The 21140-nt window shown below is 37.5% G+C and overlaps 1 protein-coding gene across 2 annotated transcripts; it reads left to right on the forward strand.

Moving 5' to 3' along the window:
- The first annotated feature begins 1052 nt into the window (after positions 1 to 1052).
- On the forward strand, positions 1053 to 20768 carry TRA2B (transformer 2 beta homolog). Of its 2 annotated transcripts, XM_005903374.3 has the most exons (9): positions 1053 to 1246; positions 12519 to 12652; positions 13705 to 13867; positions 15190 to 15378; positions 17262 to 17377; positions 17684 to 17767; positions 18974 to 19033; positions 19805 to 19878; positions 20347 to 20768. In XM_005903374.3, exons 1-9 carry the CDS (start codon positions 1211 to 1213, stop codon positions 20355 to 20357), a joined length of 867 nt encoding a protein of 288 aa, XP_005903436.1. In that variant the 5' UTR covers positions 1053 to 1210; the 3' UTR covers positions 20358 to 20768. The 2 variants fall into 2 exon arrangements, with proteins under 2 accessions (XP_005903436.1, XP_070228129.1); XM_070372028.1 differs by lacking the exon at positions 12519 to 12652 and having other exon boundaries at positions 1100 to 1246.
- The last annotated feature ends 372 nt before the right edge of the window (positions 20769 to 21140 follow it).

Consider the following 21140-nt stretch of genomic DNA (forward strand, 5'->3'; position numbering starts at 1 on the left):
GATTCCATTTATAGGAAATATTCAGAATATGAAAAACTACAGACAAAGTAGATTTTAGATTCCTTAGAACTAGGAGAATTGGTGGGGGGAAGCTGGAGAGAAGAGGAAACGTAACTATTAATGACAGGTTTCTTTTGGGGGAGTGATGAATTGGTCCTAAAACTGCGAAGGTTGCACAACTCTGCAAATACAAAAACGACTTGAATTGTACATTTTAAATAAGAGTATTGCATGGTATGTGAATTATATCTCAAGAAAACTGTTTTAAAAAATCATATGACCCTTTATATGTATCAGAGTACCTCACCAGCCGGGTACCACACACACACACAGACACATATTTTTTAAGGGAAACAGCAGGCACAGAGAGATGTCTGAACTTCCAAGTTTGAGCTCTTTATCATGCTGTTGGGTGATGGCATAATTAATATTTACTCAGAGACACCACTACAGTTGTACGTCTAACCAAATCAGTTTTTAAATATATGTTTAACAGTTCTCCCTTACTAGACCACTAACTTCCTCGGGTTACGGATCGTGCTTATTTCAGTGCATCAGGATCTGGTAACGTGATTTGCTATTTGACAGATGCTCACATGAATGGATTTCAGGTAGGAATGATCCACAACTGAAGCTACAAAAAACCAAAGTTATGCACAGAACCCTGTATACGAATATGTGCCCTCTGCAACCAAATAAAGACACAAAGACTGAACAAAGCGGAAGCAAGAAGGATGGGAGAAAAGGTGGGTATCTCTTCTCTCCATTCCCCACCTTCCACGACAGTTTACAGAAGGGAGTCAGGCGTGGAGGGTGACATCACTAACCCCCGCGGCGCCCACCACAGAAGCGATCCTCTGTGCTCACTTTCCCGCCTCAAAGAGACTCGAGATGGGTTTAGCGCGGCGCGAGGGGTGGGGCTTACGTCACATCCGGCTCGGGACGCGCCACAGCTGGAAAGCGAAGGCCTAACGCCGAGGGGCGGAGCCAAGAAAGCGCGCCCTCTGGGAGGGGGTGGGGCCGGGTTAAAGAGCGCCGCGTCACGTCCGGGAGCCTTAGAGCCCAAGCGGAGGCGGCGCGGAGCGTTTCGGCTCTCAGCGGCTCGGGAACTGGTGTGTGGTGCGAGGCTGCGGCGGAGCCTCTACACTGAAGGCGCGAGAGGTTGGCAACTTTGATTGAAGCACATCGAGCGGCGACAGCAGTGGAAGTCATGAGCGACAGCGGCGAGCAGAACTACGGAGAGCGGGTAGGTATCGGTGGTGCAGGGGGCGGCTGTGTGGTCCCAGCTTCTTGCATCTCTTTCCAGGCCCATCGGCCTCGGGCCGGGAGACTGGGGCGATTTTGGCTCCGAAGTCTGAGACCGGGAGGGATGCGGGTCAGGTTAAGAAGCCCTGGTAGTATTGTCCTTATCCAAGAAGGAGGCCGCCGACGGGTTTAGGTTGCCCGGTACTCGAAACGGCGGTTTTTTCCGTTATCGGGAGGGAAAGATTAAAAATGGCCGCTGCGTCCCCTCGGTGGTGGGGGAGGGGAGCGGTATCTGGTTTCGCCGTTGCTCTCCTGCGAAGCCTCGCCGCAGCCATCTTGGGCTGGCGGGCTGGGCGCGCTGCCAGAGGCACAAAATGGCGGAGGCGCCGCGCGACAGTTTCCAGGCCGCGGGCGGCGAATAGGGGGCGCAAAGAGCGATGTTCTTCAGGGTTTATGCTCAGCATTTAGGTTAAGACAGGATCATTTTGGACCCCGAAAAGATGTGAATCTAAGGTGTTCTTGGCTTCTTTAAAGATGGCAAACTAGTCTGACGTAGACTTAAGTTCTGGGCCCGTTAGAGGGGATTGCGCGCGAGCTTTGTGTTCGGCCTAAATGGCGTGCTTTTCTTGGATGCCAAAAAGGCTGTTAAACCGCAAATAGTTACCGGTAACCAAGTAGATCACGAGGTCGCTGAGGTTTTCTTGCAGATCGAGTAGGTCTTTTTTCCACGGGATGATGAAGGAGAAATTGGCGGGCAACAATTTTTGGCGCTGTTGTTTTCCTTTGTTTTGAGCCATACCTATTTTATGAACCACGAATTGTGTTTGTGCGCTTTTTAAAGTTTCCACCCCAAGATGTGGAGTTTGGTGAGGACTGGATAAACTGCAGAAGTAAAGTTCCCGGGCTTAGAAAAAGCATAATATAAAGCTTGGTCGCGGGTCCGTGAGTACTAAGACGCAGAAATGTCAGTCTATTCGAATATTTTTGCAAACTTGAGAAACAAATTCTAGGTGATTTCATTAGGGCGTTTTTGAAAGGAAAGATCTTAGCTCTTGGAATCTTAATTTATTATGTAACTTTGGGGCCAAATCTGATTAATTTGGTTTGAACCAGTCAGTCCTCGCCTTTACCTATGCAGATGAATACTGGCTTTTTTATTCGAAAGACGATTAATTTCCAGTCAGCAGTATGTGTGTGATTATCGTTTTAAGCTCTTTGGTGAGAAAGCTTGGATCAAGCTCCCAAGTTGTTAAAAACTGTGGGTTATGGTTTCCGCCAGTTGAAAATAACTGGAAACTAGGTGTCGGTGTTTGGACTGGAAGACAAGTGATAATTTCAGTATTCAGCTATTAAAACAATTATTGGGTGCATTTTGAGAAGAAAAAATGGCTGGTTTTAGTGGAGGAGCTCTCAGTTAAATAAACCTGAGTAAGTTACTTGTGTGGAAGTTCGTGAGAGGAAACAATTGCAGGGATTGGGTCCTGGTTTGTGACAGCTCAAGAGACATTATCGTCCCACTAACCAAGCTTTTGAATTGGTATTTTTTTTTCTGTTCGTAGGATATACATCCTAGTTACCTCACAATCTTGTTACGTAGGGTTATTCAACAAACTTACGGAGGAAGAGAAAATAATAAAGGTACATGTTACAGATTGATGTTCTGTCTTAAGCGCCTTGACTTGGAAGAGATCTTTGAACTTCGACGATGTGGAGTACTTCCACATTGTTTTCTTTGGCCTTTGTTTTGTCTGTAGATTGCTTTCTAGTTGGTTTATTGGAACCTGAAGTGGTTAGACTAGACCTAAAACAAACACTTTGGGAACACTTTGGGACTCCCAAAGAATGCTTGGCAAAACCATAAAGCTCAATGAAGTAGTTTAAATACAGTGCCACAAAAAGCATTAGGTAGACCAGTCAGGGCTGATTGGCTGAAAACTTCTTTTGAAAGTGCCTGAAAATAGCAGGAAAACTATTGCCTGCAGGGTAGTGATCTTGTACTTGGATGCTATGAATAGCTTATCAAGAGCCTGAAAAATTACTTTCATTCCACTCTTAAGCTGTCTGCCATGCGGGAGACCCGGTTCGATCCCTGGATTGGAAAGATCCCCTAAAGAAGGGAATGGCAACCCACCACGGACAGAGGAGTCTGGCAGGCTACGATCCATGGCGTTGCAGAGAGTCGGACATGATTGAGTGACTAACATAACACTTAAGTTTTCAGACCTTACAAATTATTAGTGTAAATCACTAACACCTACTAATCTAATCATCTAGTGATAATGTAATATTAAAGTCTATCAGCTGAGGTCACTCATCACCACCACCTCCTCGTGGCCCTGCCGCCACTGTAGAAATTTTTTTTTTCTCCTCTCTTTTAGTCATAACCAGACCGGAGTAGAGGAGGTGAGAGCAATAAATCAGCTTCAGTTTGGTTGTTTATAGTGTGTTTACTTATTGGGTGAATATTGACAGAGATGTGATTTTTTTATGTGTTCCTTTGTTTTAAACGTGCAGCTAGGGTGCATTCCTGAATTTTTGTGGTTTGTTGAACACTTTCGGTTACTGCTATATCTTTTATCGGTATCGGGATTTTTCATGTCTTGATTAGACTTAAAATGTTTCTGGTTAGAGCTCACTTCCCTGATCTGGCCAAACCCACGTTAAAGTAAGATATCACTCATTCGAATTCAAGTTTTTTCCAATAATTCCCTAAAATTTCTCATATTTTTTTGCAGAGAAGTTGGCTAGCACCTTTGGAAGGAAGAGGTGGTCTTAGATCTGTTGTCAAGATTTGGGAGAATAAGAACATGATAGGGTCCTGTAGCCAAGTGTAGAGATGTATGGTAATGGGGAAGGTAGTGATAAATCCTATGGCCTAATTGTGTTCACAGTTTAGGGTGTGGTGAAGTTTGGCCTTGGCACTGGTTTGATGCTCTACCCTGATAACTGTAACTTCTTTTTTTCCCTACAATTGGGTCTTTACCTACAGAAACCAGTAATTAAGTGAGGAAGCAGTATTGTAAATATTGTAAATTGTAAAAAATTGTAAAATATTGGAATTGTAAAAAATTGTAAGTATTGTAAATACTTAAAGACCAAGTCTTTTAAATTTGTCTTGCTGTCAAGATTATGATACATACTCTGGTAGAGTATTGCTCATTTTTGCGAAAGAAATGGGTTTACAATGTAGGTATATTACCTTTAGTCTTCTTTGTAGAGATGAATGGCATTTGTATACCATCCCATCAAACTGCCTTTCATACTCTGCAGTTTCTCCTCTTCTGCTTAATCTTGGGTTGTCTTTTTGAATTTTTAGTAATTTTCAAAACTGAAACATCTCAGCCTTTTTCTTCCCAAAGGGTTGTAGCCATTGCACCAAGTTCCTTAAATAAAGAATTAATGTTGGGTGGGAGGAAATAGTTTTGTTTCAGTTTGAGTCTGGTAAGGCAACAAGTCTCTTGAAACCAAGTTGAAGAATATTTTTGGTGGTTTTAAGAATGATTTAATATTGTGGATATGGTCCAGAATTAGAAGGTGGCACCTTCAAACTGAAAATACAAGTGGTTGCAAGGTAAGTACTGGTTTTGTAGAGATTGAACAGGAAATCAGATGATGAGAGATAATGTTAAATGGAATTTGCTTTGTACAGCCTTTTCCATTCTTTATCTCCAATAAAATCCCAAACCTAAATGATAAATATTAGTACTTTCATAGTTTTTTTTACATTGTTTTACATTTCGCCCAAGAGGATAGGGCTACAGCTGTGTATATCTTTTGAGCCTTAGCATGTGTGTTATATTTATCTTTTTTTTTTTTAACACATAATTGCTTTATTTCCTCATAAAAGACAGTGATGAGGTGGTGGTTGAAGTTGGGTAATTTTAAGTGTTTTGCTTTTTTGAGGGGTGTAGGTCACACAGAACAAAATTAGGATTGTCATTTAGTTTTGTTTTTAAGCGGGGGAGGAATTCTTCATTACAGAAAATTAGTCTTCAAATTCTCAAAAATCTTTGCTTTGAATTGGGTTTTGGAGGTTATATTCTGATTTTTATCAATGCAATTGCTAAATATGATAGCATGGATGAGGACCCTTTTTGGGGGGGCAATGATTTTTGTGCTGAGATAATAGACTTAAAAAGTAGTAATAAAACATACTTGGCATTTCTGCTGAAAAGTACTAAATGTTTATGAATGTAAATTCAGAGCCTACTGTTTTTGCAAAGGATCTTTTAAAAGCATGGGGTTAGAGCTGATTTAGGCTTGTCATGATAATATTTTCAGAACATTTTCTCAGTCTTTGAGGATTTTTCTATCCAAACTTCTGGAAAGTTTAGCTGCAGAAAGAAAATAGTCCTTAATGTTGATATGAGCATTGATTTTTATAGCATAATCAGTGAGTTTTCCTTAGCCCGTCCCAGTTATTAAAATACTGTCTAGTCAGCCTAATGAGTTTGCACTTATTAATGTTGCATAAATTCCAGTTATAACCACTAGAATGATTTTAACAAAAATTGTGTTGGTGGTGAGACAAATTTCCGCTTATTTCTAAGTAGGACCTCTTAATATGTGTTTAACATTAGCCCAGTAGTTGGTCTTCTGGTTTTATTGAGTGGCCACCGCAACTTAGCTGAGTTTGAAGAAATCTAATGCTTATATTATCTAGCAGCTTATTTTGTTCTTCAAATATAAAGAAGATTGGGAAGGGGTAGTGAAATATCAGCAGGAAGGCATTCATATTGAAAAATTGTCATATCTAGAGCTTTGGCCTCTATTCAGCATTTTCTGAACCTAAGCCCTGTATATATATTTAAAGTTTAGGAGGCCTTAAAGGGAACCTGCTTGGGCATTCTGATTCCACGATTACAGTTGTGCTGCCAGTAAGCATTTCCCATTACATTTTAGTGATGGATATTAAGAGAAAACAATTACTCTGACTCCCTTAAGTAAAAAGCTTTAAAAAAATTTTTTCCTTGGATTAAATAAGCAATAATTGACTTTGAAAAACTAGACTGAAGATTACGCTTACTCTCTTAGAAGAGACATCATAACACTTCCATCATAGCCATGCATGATTGTCTTTGTGATCAGATAGGTATAAAGGACTTCTTTTTTTTTTTTTTCTTTTCCTAAGGAAAGTTTTATTTTCAGGAAAAAACTAGGAGAGGAAATTGACAGTGAAGGATCATAAAGTGAGAAGTACAAGAAAACTAGGATGTTTTAGTAGAGCAGTATTTTGTTTAGGATGTTCAATAGACACTTCAACTTATTGATCTTTTAAGTGATATTGAGTCTTTTTAATAATTTCAGGAGGTGAGCTGCAGTTTTATCCACAGCATTGCCACCTTTAAAAGTAGGGTTGCTCCTTTGGACTGCAGAATATTTTAATAATCATTGGGGGGCTGGATTTACCAAAAATTCTTTGAAAACACCGCAGTTGGGTTCAGGTTTGCTCTGCTTCCATCACAGCTCCTTGCATACAGTAGTTGGTTGACTTGATTTGGTCTTTTTATGCTTTAGTTTTAAGTTAGTAAGTTGGGCCATTCATATTATAAAATCTCACTAGGGCAGCTTTCTAGAGGTGGGTTAAACATTAGTCCAAATTTTCAAATTCCCTGACATTGTTTTTCTACAGGCTACTTTTTCCGTTAAAAAGTGTGACATTAAATACATATCTTGACCTTAGTCACAATTTGTAGACCTCTTCAACCCTGAGCCTTGTCATCATTGTGCAAATGAATTGTCCGTGCTTTTCCTTTCTTGCACTTTTGTATTGTGTCATTTTTTGACTAGAGATGTGCTTTTGACACTTAACATACTTTCTATTGATGAATACAATAAGTAAGAAGTGTGAAATGTAATTGTAGTTCTTAATGTTAGATGAACAGTAAATGTTCAGTTGCGCACTTCACATTTCAGCTTAAGCGTGATAAATCTACATGGAGTAGACAAATGAGATTGACTATATTTTAGAACCAGCAGGAAACTAGTTTCAGATTTTTGAGCTGCATATTTTAGTTTTTCTAAAAAATCCAAAGCAAAAGGGATTTTTTTTTTCTAGTTTCAGTTTTGGCACTGGCTTTTATCCTGGAGTTTTAAAATATTCTTCATCCTGTTCTTTTTCTATTAAGGTTAATGTTGAAGAAGGAAAATGCGGAAGTCGTCATTTGACAAGTTTTATAAATGAGTATTTGAAGCTCAGGAATAAGTGAAGCTGAAATTTGAAAAAATAAAAGAAAGAATGCATGCTAATTATCAGACCAGAAGTCCCACTTGTAGAATATTGAGCAATTTGTGTGAAGTGGGGAAGATGAAAGAAGTCAGAATTTGAAACGGAAGAATGAAGAAAAGAAATAAAAATGAAGTTAAGATAAGAAGTAATCTGGAATCAGAAAGCACTACGCTAAGTAATTACTAGTCTGTTTATGTGTCCCTGTATATTTTGCTAAACATGCATGCATTATTTGTTTAATAGAAGAAATATATACAGGGTAAAGAAGTGCCTTCCAGGGGAAACGTTTAAATTAGGTAATTCTAATTTTAACTTCTTAGTCAACTGATTGAAATGCAACTTTTAAAAAAACAACCCTTTGTAGTCAAATAGGAGGCAGGAATGAGCTCTCCGATTTGGATTTGGGTAACAGCCGGCTTCATGTTGTCTCCTGGATTTTTCATCTCTGACATTGCTGGTCCTGGGGCGTGAGTACTTCCAGAATTGAAGTAGGTGGTCTAGGCCACCCTCTCTGGACTCAATGTACTGACCCCTATCCTTCAGTACAGATCAGTATAAGTAGAATGTTGTAAGTTTGTCAAAGTTTTCCTAAAGAATGTTATCAGGATGGTTATAGAACCAAACCCCCAAAATCCATTGGACAGGATCCTTCCTTTTGGCATTTATGAAAAAATTAATTTCTTTTTAGATGGCAATAGTGGAAAACTATGACCATTTAGGCCCTAACTTTAAGATGCATGTGTGCTAAATTCACAAGATGATTCTTAATTCTCTAATTCTTATTCCAGCTGAATGACTGGGTTACTGCTAAAAAGTTGTAGGGGCTTCCCTTAGAATGAGATAGGTCATATAAGTGAACAGGATACCTAACTCCACAGTGGCAGTAACAGTAAGTGCCTTATTCCCTTTTCTTATTTTCTGCTATTAACAACTTAACTGTTAAAATGGTGTGAGAGATAACAGATCATAAAGTAGCTTTGCTTCTGGTTCTCTACTCCTACCACTTGCTGGAAAAATAGACCTAAAAGTTCTGTCATTTCCCTTTCTGTATGCTTGTTTTAATTGAACAGAAGAGTCAAATGATTGGTGCAGTGTTGTTACTTTCAGTTGGATGGGGAAAGTTCATGTGTCAAAATAACACCCAGTAGTAGGCAACCAACAGATAGCTTCTACTCTGTCGGGAAAACTAAGGCTATCACTTCTCCCTGAAATTAAGATAGCCTAAACTTTGAGAGTTTTGAACCTCACAACTCTTGGGGCAGTGTCTTAAATTACTTGGATTCATTTTCTGATAGATACTTCAGGGCCTACTTGTGTCAAATTTGTGCTTTTTCAGTTCTTTATCTTGCAAGCAGATGATTACACCCATTTATAGTTTCCATCATTTGCCCTGATAATTTGTAGAACTTGCCACGTATAAACTAATAACATTAAATTGGTAGTGTTAGTTTTGCATTCTGAATTACTTACAGATTAGGCTGAGGCAACGGATGTGAATGGATGTTAAATTTTTATTCAAGCTCATTGATTCTTTTATCAGGAGACCTGAAAAGTCCTTGGGGTCTGAAAGAGAAAGTATCTGTTAGTCATGTAAGGGGAAGAAGCAGTTTGGAGTTTGTTTGGAAAGGTGTAAAGTGAAAGTAAACACTGATGCTAGTGGACCATCTCATCCATTCAGGTTTTTGCCCCCCTTTGGCCAAAGCATCTTGTAGTGTGAGAATGCCTCTCCACCTCCGGCCTGCGTAGTAGGGGGAAACAGACTTCTTGTCCTGGGGCAAGCGTAAGGTACATGCCCTCAGGACGGCTAATAAATGACAGGGTGGGGAGGTGGCAGAGAAGGTGACAGAAAACAAGGTTTCAGGAAAATGACTGTTGAAAAAACCAGATAAGTAAGAAGCATAAAACTTGAAATTAAGTCAGTGAGACTTAAATAAGCATCACAAATATGTATGGTGTTTTTTTAAGAAATGCAGATGCCCAACTCCAGACCTAATAAAATAAGCTCTGGTTGGGGATCTGTATTTAAATGCTCGGTAGGTTTACTACATATCTGTAAGAGCCTTTGTTGAAGGTCTACTCTATTGCATCTAGTTTTTAAAATATGTGAGAAACCTAGAAATTGGATGGTTATTCCTACTTCTTTCATCTCTTTCAAAAAGTTTTTTTAAGATTCTGTCATTCTCAGAATAGGGAGATACTGGCTAGTATTTTGTTGGAAGGCTGAGTTTGTTTCTCCCTGATGTGTTCCCTATTGATTAGTACATGACTAAGATTCAGTTTGTAAGAACTTGATTCCCTGTGTGGTTTTCAGGGAATTTTTGCTTGTGTTGTTCATGCTCACTTTACATTTGTGATCCTTTTCCTTGAGGTATTGGTAGGGTTTTAATGTGTTAGCGCTGAAGAGTTTTGTGAGCCCTGAAAGTGGTCTTTGAATTTTTTGTGTTTAGGGGCTTTTCTAGCTGATTTTATGGATTTAACCATGGACCAAGGTTTAAAGCTAACTTTATGCTTTTAGATTTGGCCTTCTAGACAAGGTAAATAACCTTGCATATATTTCCAAACCAGTTAATAGCCAACATAATTGCAAAAGGGTTTATTTAATTTTAAGACTACCTCTGATATGAAAGGTAGGAGGTAGAGACAGTGTTTCTGTGTTAGCCTAACAAGTGTCAGTACAGAAGAAGACTTAGTGTTCCAGTGGTTTCTCCTATTCCTGGTCTGAGAAATGATTGTTCATAAAATACATCTGCATATAGCCAATTAGTTTTAGAGGTTTAGTGAAAAGTCTTATAATTTCACAAATACTGTTATTTTTGACCCTTGATCTGCTAGAAACCTCATTAAAGTTTATTCTGAGGCTATAACGACTTTCTTTTCCTTCTTGGTGAACAGATTGGTAAAGCACCTCAGCTTAGAATAAGGCTTTTCTGTTTTACTGAAGCAAGAGGCTTAAAAGAGGATCTTGACTTTCTACTCTTTTTTTCAGATGAACTGATTTTTGTTAACTATAGTTATTTTATCGGTAATCTTTAACTCTTATTGTGAGGCACCCATATCGTCTCCCTGCTAGAGCAGATTGCTTTCTTTTGTTTCCACTAAAGGTCATAATCTTTCCATGAAGTCATCTTTGTAGCGTTGGAATAAACAAAGGTGTTAGAGTCCCTCTTTCTACCTTATCTTCTAGATTAGCTTTTGCCTGTTGAATGATTGCAGAAACTGCATCCCCAATTTGAGAACCTCTTTATCCCAGGAGAGGAGGATTGTGCTTTTGAATGTCCAGAATATTTGCCAGAGGAAGTCAAAGGATTGTTAGTTGGGGTCCTCAAAGCCGTAGTGCCTCTCTTAAACATTCCTCGATGATAAAAGTAGCTATTTTCACTAATAATTAGGGGTGTCATCTTTTACTTTGACTCTTTATTAACTCATGGCAGGAAGGGAGAGTAGCCATGTTTCGTAGCCATGTTTCACGCCACTTCACACCGTTTTGTGTGACTTTGAAATTTAGAGTCATTTGGGGTATAGAGACCAGAATTCATTTTGCCCACTGAGTTACTCTTTTTCTAAACTTTAAGCCTTGTTTCTTCTGTGTTGCATGTAAGTTTTGTCCTTAAGCATCATAGGAAAGATCTTCCAAATTTTCTCCACTGTTCTCTTAAGTCACAGAACGTATTCAAAAATGTTTTGGGCTGTGATTTAGATGAATTTTCTACCTTTATCCTTTTAAGAACGGCTGGAGTGTTTTATTCTGCAAGTCTGCCACACAGGGCGGTCTCTTGTGATAAAGTTTTATGCCACTTCAACATTGATTGTTACCCCTACAGCAACTTACCTGTAATGTTGATTCCTTTTGAGTCAAGCCATTTTAATTCTGTGTTGGGCAGGAAGATTCATGAGATTAATTAATGCCTTTAAGTTAGATGAAGGTGGATAACCTGAAATGTTGTCTTGTTTGATGATACCTTGGTTAGCTGTCAGACTGAGTTAATTGTTATCTTTTCCACTATTTCTATTTTGGTGCCTTGGCAGAACGTTCCTTTAGCTTTTTTCTCTAATTATATGTCTTTGGTTCACCAAACTAGTTATCCTGTTTGGCCATTTCTTCGCTAGTTCCTTTTAGAGATTTTGTTTTTGTACAACCTACCTACCAGCTAGTCACAGCTACGATAGGGAAAAGCTTAGGTATAAAGTATGTATCTAGATTCTGTTTTTTACATACAGTTCCTGAACTTCCCTTCCTGAAAGTAGATTAGGAGCCTGTGATCTAAACTGTTGAAGTTTTAATATGTCCTTTCTGTATATAACTTTTCTAACTGCTTATTCCCAGTTTCCCATCGATTGGCCCTGGCTCATCTACAGTTAGCTGAGGAAAATCTCTGGTACCCTCTTAATTCTTACCTCTGCAGTTCATTCACTGCCTTTCGACTGTAGCTTCATCTGGTTGCTTTGAGATCTGTAAGGGCTTCCTACATAGTTGGATGGACAGGGTCTACAGATCTAGTCTCCTTCAAGCTGGTCCTTGCTCTCTAGGTTTCTGTTCTTCCTCTGTGACTTGAAACAGTACTGTCCTTGTCTTTTTTCTCCACTCAGCAATAAATAAAAGTTGAAAATAAAGTAAATTTTACAAATTTCATAGGTTTTTTTTTTTTTTTTTAATTGATGGCAGTTTGACTGAAATAATAGGTATGAGGTATAGGTGTCATAGTTAATAAGGTTCTTTCTCACCCTAGTCTTTACGGAGTAACATTCCCAAAACAATCCTTGGGCAGTTCCCTTAACTGCTTGGCTTGGGCACCCATTTCTGAAGAGAGTGGGGTCAGTTAACTCTTATCCCTGCTCCCCAAGAAAGGTGGAAGTTCAAGTTAATTGGCTTATGTCAATTGGAGCAACGTAACTATTATACCAGGTATATTCAGTTCCTGCCCTTACTATGTTTTCTTATCTTGGAAGGGGATTGCTTTCCCTCACCATTTATCTCACCACAACTTATTTGTTTTTAAAGTTGCCCAGAAAGTATACAAATTAAACTTTTGACATCTACGTGTAGGAATCCCGTTCTGCTTCCAGAAGTGGAAGTGCTCATGGATCTGGGAAATCTGCAAGGCATACCCCTGCAAGGTCTCGCTCCAAGGAAGATTCCAGGCGTTCCAGATCAAAGTCCAGGTCCAGATCTGAATCTAGGTAAGAAAGACTGTCTTGGGATTTTCTTGTTACTCTTAGCTTTCAAACTGGTGTGTGCTTTTGTAAACTAGGAAGATAGAGAGGGTTAGATCATTTGTTGGCTTATTTAATATTGGTACGAGAAATGAACTTAATTGTTAAGTTCTGGGAGACAAAAGACTAAGTGGCTAAGAGCCTGGGCTTTTGGTGTTAGGGTTCATATCTTACCTCTCTGTTTTTTTCTGGCTTGGGCAGATTACTTAACCTTTTCAATCTTAACTTCCTTATCTATAAAAGATGAATTAGCAATAGTACCAGTTCTTCAGAATTGTTGTGAGGATTCACTGAGTTTATGTGAACTGCTTATTAGTATGGCAAAAAAAGACTACAGAGCATTGGCTTTTAGAAACTGCAATTCTTGATAAATAGGTGTAGTCTAGTATGACAAATGTACTATAAAACAAAAAACCTTAACAGCACTTTTTTTTTTTTTTTTTTAAATGTTCAAGTGTAGGCTATATATCCTGGTTTGCCCAGGTCAGCCCCAGCTTGATGCCTACTGTCAGGCATAATTAACAGTGCCCCTTTTCTCTCTCACACTGTATTCTTCCTGGGTTAGATGACAGTTCATATGATCACTGTAGTTAAGAGCAACTGGTTGATTTTAAAACTGCTGGAGAATACTGCTTGTAATGGTGATGTTATCATAAGTCAATTATGGGCATAATGCAAGAAGCTTAAAAATGAAGGATGGTATTGTGAAGGGTAAAGGTGGACACAAATCAGGCTAGTATGAAATGTTGCATGTTTTGTGATTTTTAATAGATACTGTGTTGTTTAATCTCTTTAATTATTTAAGATATGATGGAAGGGACCTTTAGTTACTGATGGTTTTGGAACTCTTCCTAGCACAGAAATGACAATATACAAAAGAAAAGTATTGATCCCACTACATACCTGGATTGTGTGTTTTACCTTTTGAAGCTTAACTTTAGAATAACGTTTTGAAAGAATTAAAAGCCATATCCTGCCGTCAGCTATTCAGTCATAACCTTGAAGCCCTTGTCTTTCAGGTCTAGATCCAGAAGAAGTTCTCGGAGGCATTATACAAGGTCACGATCTCGGTCCCGGTCCCATAGAAGATCTCGTAGCAGATCTTACAGCAGAGATTATCGAAGACGGCATAGCCACAGTCATTCTCCCATGTCTACCCGCCGGCGTCATGTTGGGAATCGGGTAAGGTGAAAACAATTATTTCTGAAGTAGTGGACACTGTATGAAGCCACTTTATAATTGATGTATAGTATATTCCCCTCTGTTTTTGGTGTTTTGTTCTGTAATAATTTAAAACTGATAACTTTTGATGCTGGAGCTTTAGCATGATTCCTCTCTAGAGCCTTTTCAGTGTTTGGAGATTTTTTTCTTTTTAAAAGATTATCTCCCATATATGGTCTACATTTGAGCTGTTGATCACAAAAATTTAAGATACTGTCACACTAACAGCACATCAAATAAAAAATTCTCTGTGCAGTACGGTTAATATAGTTAGATCATATATCTATGTTCCATACTATTGTTTGAGTTTTCTGGGTTTAATATGCTTTAAAATATGCTATGATTTTCCCATTTAGTTTTAAGCAAGTTTCTTTCCAGTTTTAAAGCTTTGCTTGTCTTCCATGCTGCTGCTAAGTCACTTCAGTCGTGTCAGACTCTGTTCAACCCCATAGACGGCAGCCCACCAGGCTTCCCCGTCCCTGGGCTTCTCCAGGCAAGAACACTGGAGTGGGTTGCCATTTCCTTCTCCAATGCAGGAAAGTGAAAGTGAACTCGCTCAGTCATGTCTGACTCTTAGCGACCTCGTGGACTGCAGCCTACCAGGCTGCTCTGTCCATGGGATTTTCCAGGCAAGAGTACTGGAGTGGAGTGCCATTGCCTTCTCCATGTCTTCCATGAGAAGTTACAAATGAGATGGCATTTAGTGTGTTTCTTTTGTGGTTTTTATTGAAAAATATACAAGTAGACCTATAGGGAGTGTATGTTTTTGAAAGTGGGGTGGAATTTAACTATAAAATGTATGTGCGAAGTAGTGAAACCTTTAAGCAAACTCATGGCAACTGGGATGTCAGCAACATTTATTATTATTTTTTATAAATAATATAATAATATAAACATTTATTATAATAGTTGACGCTGCTTAATATCTGTTTTAAAAAAGTTTGGTACACATCTGTAGTTTCACTTGTATGTATATTTGAACACTTATGATTTTTCTATAGAAATCAAGCTGAATGTACTTCTGTATCTCTTTGGCAGTTTAGAGTCTCCTATTGTGTGAATGGTATATCTTAATTCACCATTATGAAGTTTTACCTCTCCTCTTGCCCCAGCTTATAGAGACATAGTTCTCTGCATACATGCTTGTGATGCTGATGTAACATTACTTTTAAAATGCTGTTTTATTTCATTGTTATCTTTTCATATTAGTGACAGTTTGGCGGGGGGAGTTGATATGTGATGCTTTTTAAAAGTTTTTTTTTAATCTATTTTTCTATTTCTAGGCAAATCCTGATCCCAACTGTTGTCTTGGAGTATTTGGATTGAGCTTGTACACTACAGAAAGAGATCTAAGAGAAGTGTTCTCTAAATATGGCCCAATTGCTGATGTATCTATTGTATATGACCAGCAATCTAGACGTTCAAGAGGATTTGCCTTTGTATACTTTGAAAATGTAGATGATGCCAAGGAAGTAAGTAAAAAGTCTTGTACCTTTGTGTAAAAAAAAAAAAAAAAAAAAAGTATATACACATGCTTTCACTTTTACACACACGCTCAGAGTCTTTAACTATTCTTCCTTGGATGACTTTTGCTTTAGTAATTCCATCAGTCGTGTCAGACTCTTTGCAATCCCATGGACTATGCAGTCCATGGAATTCTCCAGGCCAGAATATTGAAGTGAGTAGCATATCTTTTAATGTGGAAATTTCAAAGATTTGTAGCATAACAGCAAAGTGACAGTTTGGTTCTAAATTCCAACTCAGTCTCTTCCACCATTTTATTTGAAGTAAATTCAAACATAGTCAACTGTTTTCAGATGTGTGCCTAGATACAGATAGTTCTAAAATAGAAGAATATTAACAGTCCAGTTTGGAATATTTAATGAGTGTTTACATCAGATTACTTTCTAAAATGAAAACATTAAGAAGTGATAAAGCTATGACTCAGGATAAAGGAACTGGTTTTGATTATATACTGTATACTGGCAAGTGATTTTATGTTTTGGATGTTGAGGTAGAACATAGGAAGTAACTTTTTTTGGCTTTGAGGCTTATGGGATCTTAGTTTCCCAACCAGGGATTGAACCTGGGCCACGGCAGTGAAAGCACCAAGTCCTAAACATTGGACCTCGAGGGACCTCCCTAAAATTTTTTTTACAGAGGCTAAAGTAAAAATTCGATGTGTGACTCCTGGCCCATTTAAGAAATTTGAACTTCAGATACATGGGGGTGATTGCTAAAGTCATCTCCGATAATAAGGAGGGGAGAATCTTGAGAAACTTAATGACAAGCCATCTGAGGTTAATATTGAGATTAATAATTTTGAGCTCTAAATAAAATTAAATGAATAGAGTAAGCCCATCTACTAAAGGAAGAATTAAAAGCTGAATGCAAGTGGTTATAATTTAAGAGATTTAAGGAATGCTATGTCATTCAACTTCATTTTGGTAATAATTGATGTCAAAAATGTTAATAACATTTGTCCAAGGTTACTTACGGAATCGGCTTCTTTGTTTTTCTACTTTGTGTGTGTGTGTCCTACAGAACCACAGTTCCCTTTCTGAAAGATAGTATATTTTGTATCTAAATCAGTAATGCCAGAAACTGCCTTGAGGCCTAAAACAATCAAACTAGAAAATAGCATAATTGGAATTAGAAATCTAAATTCTATTTAGATAGAGAGGTTATTTGTTTAAATTGTGAATAAACTGCTATGTCTTTGGGATGGGGTATTTATTTCTTCAGTACAGTATATTTTCATTTTAATGTTTGAAACTATATGTAATTCAAGCTTTCATCCCAGCTCTTTGCTTCCATAGCAGGGGTCCTCAAATTTGTGTAAAGGATTAGACAGTAACTATTTTGGGCTTTGGGAGCCATAAGAGCTCAATGACGGCTTTTCAACCCTACCATTGTAATGTAAAAGCCATATAAAATGCAAATTAATGAGGGGCTTTGTTTCAGTAAAACATGGTCACTTAATTTTGAATTTCATTTCTGATGAAATACTACTTTGACACCCACACCTATTTAAATTCTTAGCTCGTGGGTCATAGTTTGCCAACTGTGTACTATTTTATAGACTTATAGGTACTGTCAAATCTATAGTTGGTACAGTAATTTCAAATAGTTCATGGCTTAAGTTGGTGCTCACGGGTGGCTTTTTTTTTTTTTTTAATGAACTTTTCTAGGCTAGCTTTTGTAAGTAAAGATTTGATAGGCAGAAAAACTTATTAATAAGCTGTCAGATATAATGCTCAGGCCTAACTGAAACATCTAGTTGGGTTTTATATATAGATAATAGTTAATTTGGGGCTTTGTTCATGATGTATATAACAACTCATATCTTTTGAAGGCAAAAGAGCGTGCCAATGGAATGGAGCTTGATGGACGTAGGATCAGAGTTGACTTCTCCATAACGAAAAGACCACATACTCCAACACCAGGAATTTACATGGGGAGACCTACCTAGTAAGTTTGTTTTCAAGGTTGTTAAAATACTGACAGTTCACTTTAGGGCACAGGGAGGCTTTTGGCATTTCCAGCTGACTAAAACTTAAATTCAATATAAATATATTTAGTAGAAACATTCGGTTGGTACCATAAATTGTGATGACATGTAATAGATTAATCACTTCCTACTTTTATCATAAAGAAATGCCATATATTTGACATTCCTGGGTAATTAAATGATTCTCATCAGACCAGTTTTCCCACTCTGGGAACTAGTAAATATTAATGTAGGTAAAACCAAGTTTGTATAAATCTTATTCACAGTGGCAGCTCACGCCGTCGAGATTACTATGACAGAGGATATGATCGAGGCTATGATGATCGGGACTATTATAGCAGATCGTACAGGTATGTTAACCAAAATACAAAGTTTTTAAGTTGTTGAAAGACAAATAAGCGCTTCTGGTTCAGTTGCAACATAAAGCAGCACTGTTTAGCCTTTGATAAAGGTATTTACCTTTAATAAATTGGAGATCCAGAGATTAAACTGGATTTTTTTTTGGCCGCAACTCAAAGCATGAGTGCTAAGATGCTTTAGTTGTTTCCAACTCTTTGCAACCCTATGGACTGTAGCCCACCAGGCTTCTCTGTCCTTGGGATTCTCCAGGAAGGAATACTGGAGTAGGTTGCCATGCACTCCTCTGGGGGGCAACTCACAGCATGTGGATCTTAAATTGCCCAACTAGGAACCAAACCTGTGCCCCCTACAGTGGAGTATTAAACCAGTAGACCACCAGGGAAGTCTCTGGATTTTATGGTTATACTTTTGTTTTTGGTATGTGTATTTTTAAAGCACCAAGTAGTAAACCAATGGGACAATAAAATTATAGACCATACTCCAGGCTCTCCCTCCCCCCTTTTTGTTTTTTTAAAGTGAGTTTCATGAACTGATTTTGAATATCATTGCTTTATAAAGCAATTTTTGGTAGCTGAGGAATTGTGTTGAAGGGCAGGGCAAATTGATTCTTGGAAAAATCTAAAGATTATTTAAGGATTAATTTGCTATAACAATGGTAAGAGGTTTATTATTAACAATATTGAACATTTTTCAGGGGTTGATAGGGAAATGCTGATGATACTAGGAATACTTTGGAAAGTAAAAATGAAGTAAAGTTCTCTATTTAAGCAACAGCAGGTAATTTAGATCTTGTATTGTTAGTCAAAATGTAAATTGTGTAGTAAATATTGACCATAACAGTTAATCCTTGATACCCTATTTTGGTGTGGTAGTGAGCTGTTGTCTTTTTTTGCACACTATTCTGTAATTTTTAGAAAGTTGACAGTCCTGACATTTAGCACGGACAAACCTTCTTAAGTGGCATTTCTGTACTGACATGTAGGGGATTGATTTGTGGAGGATGCAAAGATTAGTCTTAAGAGTACTTAATATGATACTCATTTTAACCACCAGGGAGAGCTCTATGTCAGTTTGTAAAGGGGTGGCAAAAGCAACTCTTTATTGCTTAAAGGAAACTAGCTTTCACTTCTGTTTTAATTTTATTGCATGAATTGTGCATTTTTAAAACTTAAAATGTTTGTTTTCTGCCTTCACAGGGGTGGAGGAGGAGGAGGGGGAGGATGGAGAGCTGCTCAAGACAGGGATCAGATATACAGGTACAGGAAAAGATTTCTGTTTAACATTGCTTCTGCACTATGTGAAGGTTTTTACAAGAGAATCTGGTATATAGGAATTTCCTGATGACAGAAAAGTTTTGCACTGGCCAGGAAAAGATTTAAATCTGTACAATAGTAGAATGGCTCACATAAAGATATTTGTTATTCATATTTTGATAAATTATAAATGGCATTCATAAAATTTATAAATGAGAAGTTTATAAAAATACTGTAACTGAAGTCAAATGACAATGTACATGGCTTAATTTATGTTCATAGAGATTGGGCTTGTACTTGTTATCACTCAGTGGTGCCATTTTATACCTTAATATGAGATGATGGCATAAATGAAGAATCCATAATATTTTAATCTTATTTATCCCTAATGGTTTCATTAGCTTATTACAAGCATTTCAGAATAAGCAAGTAATTATTCAAGTCTATCTTAACACAAAACTAAATCACTATGAAATTTGGGGTGTTCATTCATAGGGTGTGGTTAAAATTAGTGGTAATGATGATTTTCTTCTCTAACCCAGTTTAAATTTGTTAGGTATAATGTTAACTAGCAGATGATCAGATTCAACCTCTTTGATAGGGGTTTTTGGTACTGGGCCTGATAATGTGCTTCATTCTCAGGACTAAACAGACCTTACTACAGTGTTTTTGAAGGTCAGCTGAGGGTCTTTTAGTTTTGGAAACTGATAAAGGGATCAGTCACTTTAATCTGTGATCTATGGAGTCTTAGATGGTCTTGATATTTGTTTACAGAAGACGGTCACCTTCTCCCTACTATAGTCGTGGAGGATACAGATCACGTTCCAGATCTCGATCATACTCACCTCGTAAGTTTTTATTTTGATATAATTTTGTTATAATAGTGTGACTTGCTATGACTTACGGAAACAACAGCAGATAATGGGTTGATTCAATTAGTATTTCCTCAATTTTTCTGTAGGGTTCAAGGAAGTATATGAAAACAACCCTTGGATCTTAACTCTTGTTACTAATTAAAATAGTACATGTGTATTTTGTCACCATTTGTAGCTTTTTTTTTTTTTCTTTTTTTTTTTTAAGGAATTCTTAAAATTTTTTTTACAGCTTAGAAACATTTTTGAGTGACTTTAAGGTTGCTTTCAGATTGAGTTAGCTAAATTCCGCTATTTCTGTTTAACATTGGTTCTGCACTATGTGAAGGTTTTCACAAGAGAATCTGGTACATAGGAATTTCCTGATAACAGAAAAGTTTAAAATTCTCAACGTTAAATGTATGCACTTGAGTATTGAAGTGTATTTATTTCCTTTTTTTCTAGGTCGCTATTAAAGCATGAAGTTGAAGACTTTCTGAAACCTGCCCTAGAGTTGGGATATTGTTTGTGGACAATATTTTTTATTGTCTCCTGTTTAAAAAGTGAACAGTGCCTAGTGAAGTTAGGTGACTTTTACACCTTTTATGATGACTACTTTTGGTGGAGTTGAAATGCTGTTTTCATTCTGCATTTGTGTAGTTCGGTGCTTTGTTCAAAGTTAAGTGTTTTCAGAAAAGTATGTTTTGCATGTATTTTTTTACAGTCTAAAATTTTGACTGCTGAGAAGTTTCTATTGTACAGAACTTCATTTAAATGGTTTTTCTACTGAATCCAGGGTATTCTGAAGATCGAAGCCTGTGTGTAAAATGCTACCAAATGGCAAAAAGCAACAATAAAGTTTGGTTTTTACTTTTCTTTCTAACATATCAATGCTTAGCAGAACTATTCAGATTAGATTGTCAGTAGTAAATTAAAGACAAAAATGCCCGTTCTCCTCGAGTCCATGAAACATACCATACTTAATATACCTGCAATTAAGTGATAAAAATTATGCTCTGTAACTCTATACTGCTAGTGTTAAAAACTAAAGATCTTTCAATACAGCAAATGCTTAATGCTTATATAAATGTGAATTTGTCAGCCTTTATGTAATCTGTATTATATATAGCAGGGAATAAGATGAGTTACACAATGTATGCCTTAAAAAGGCTATTTCTTAAAGCTGTTAGAAGGGGATAATGGTATTTCAATTAGTTATCAGCAAGTGACAATACATTCCACCACAAATGTACTCTTGT

This window comes from Bos mutus, chromosome 1, assembly GCF_027580195.1.
Source record: "Bos mutus isolate GX-2022 chromosome 1, NWIPB_WYAK_1.1, whole genome shotgun sequence".
NCBI lineage: Eukaryota > Metazoa > Chordata > Mammalia > Artiodactyla > Bovidae > Bos > Bos mutus.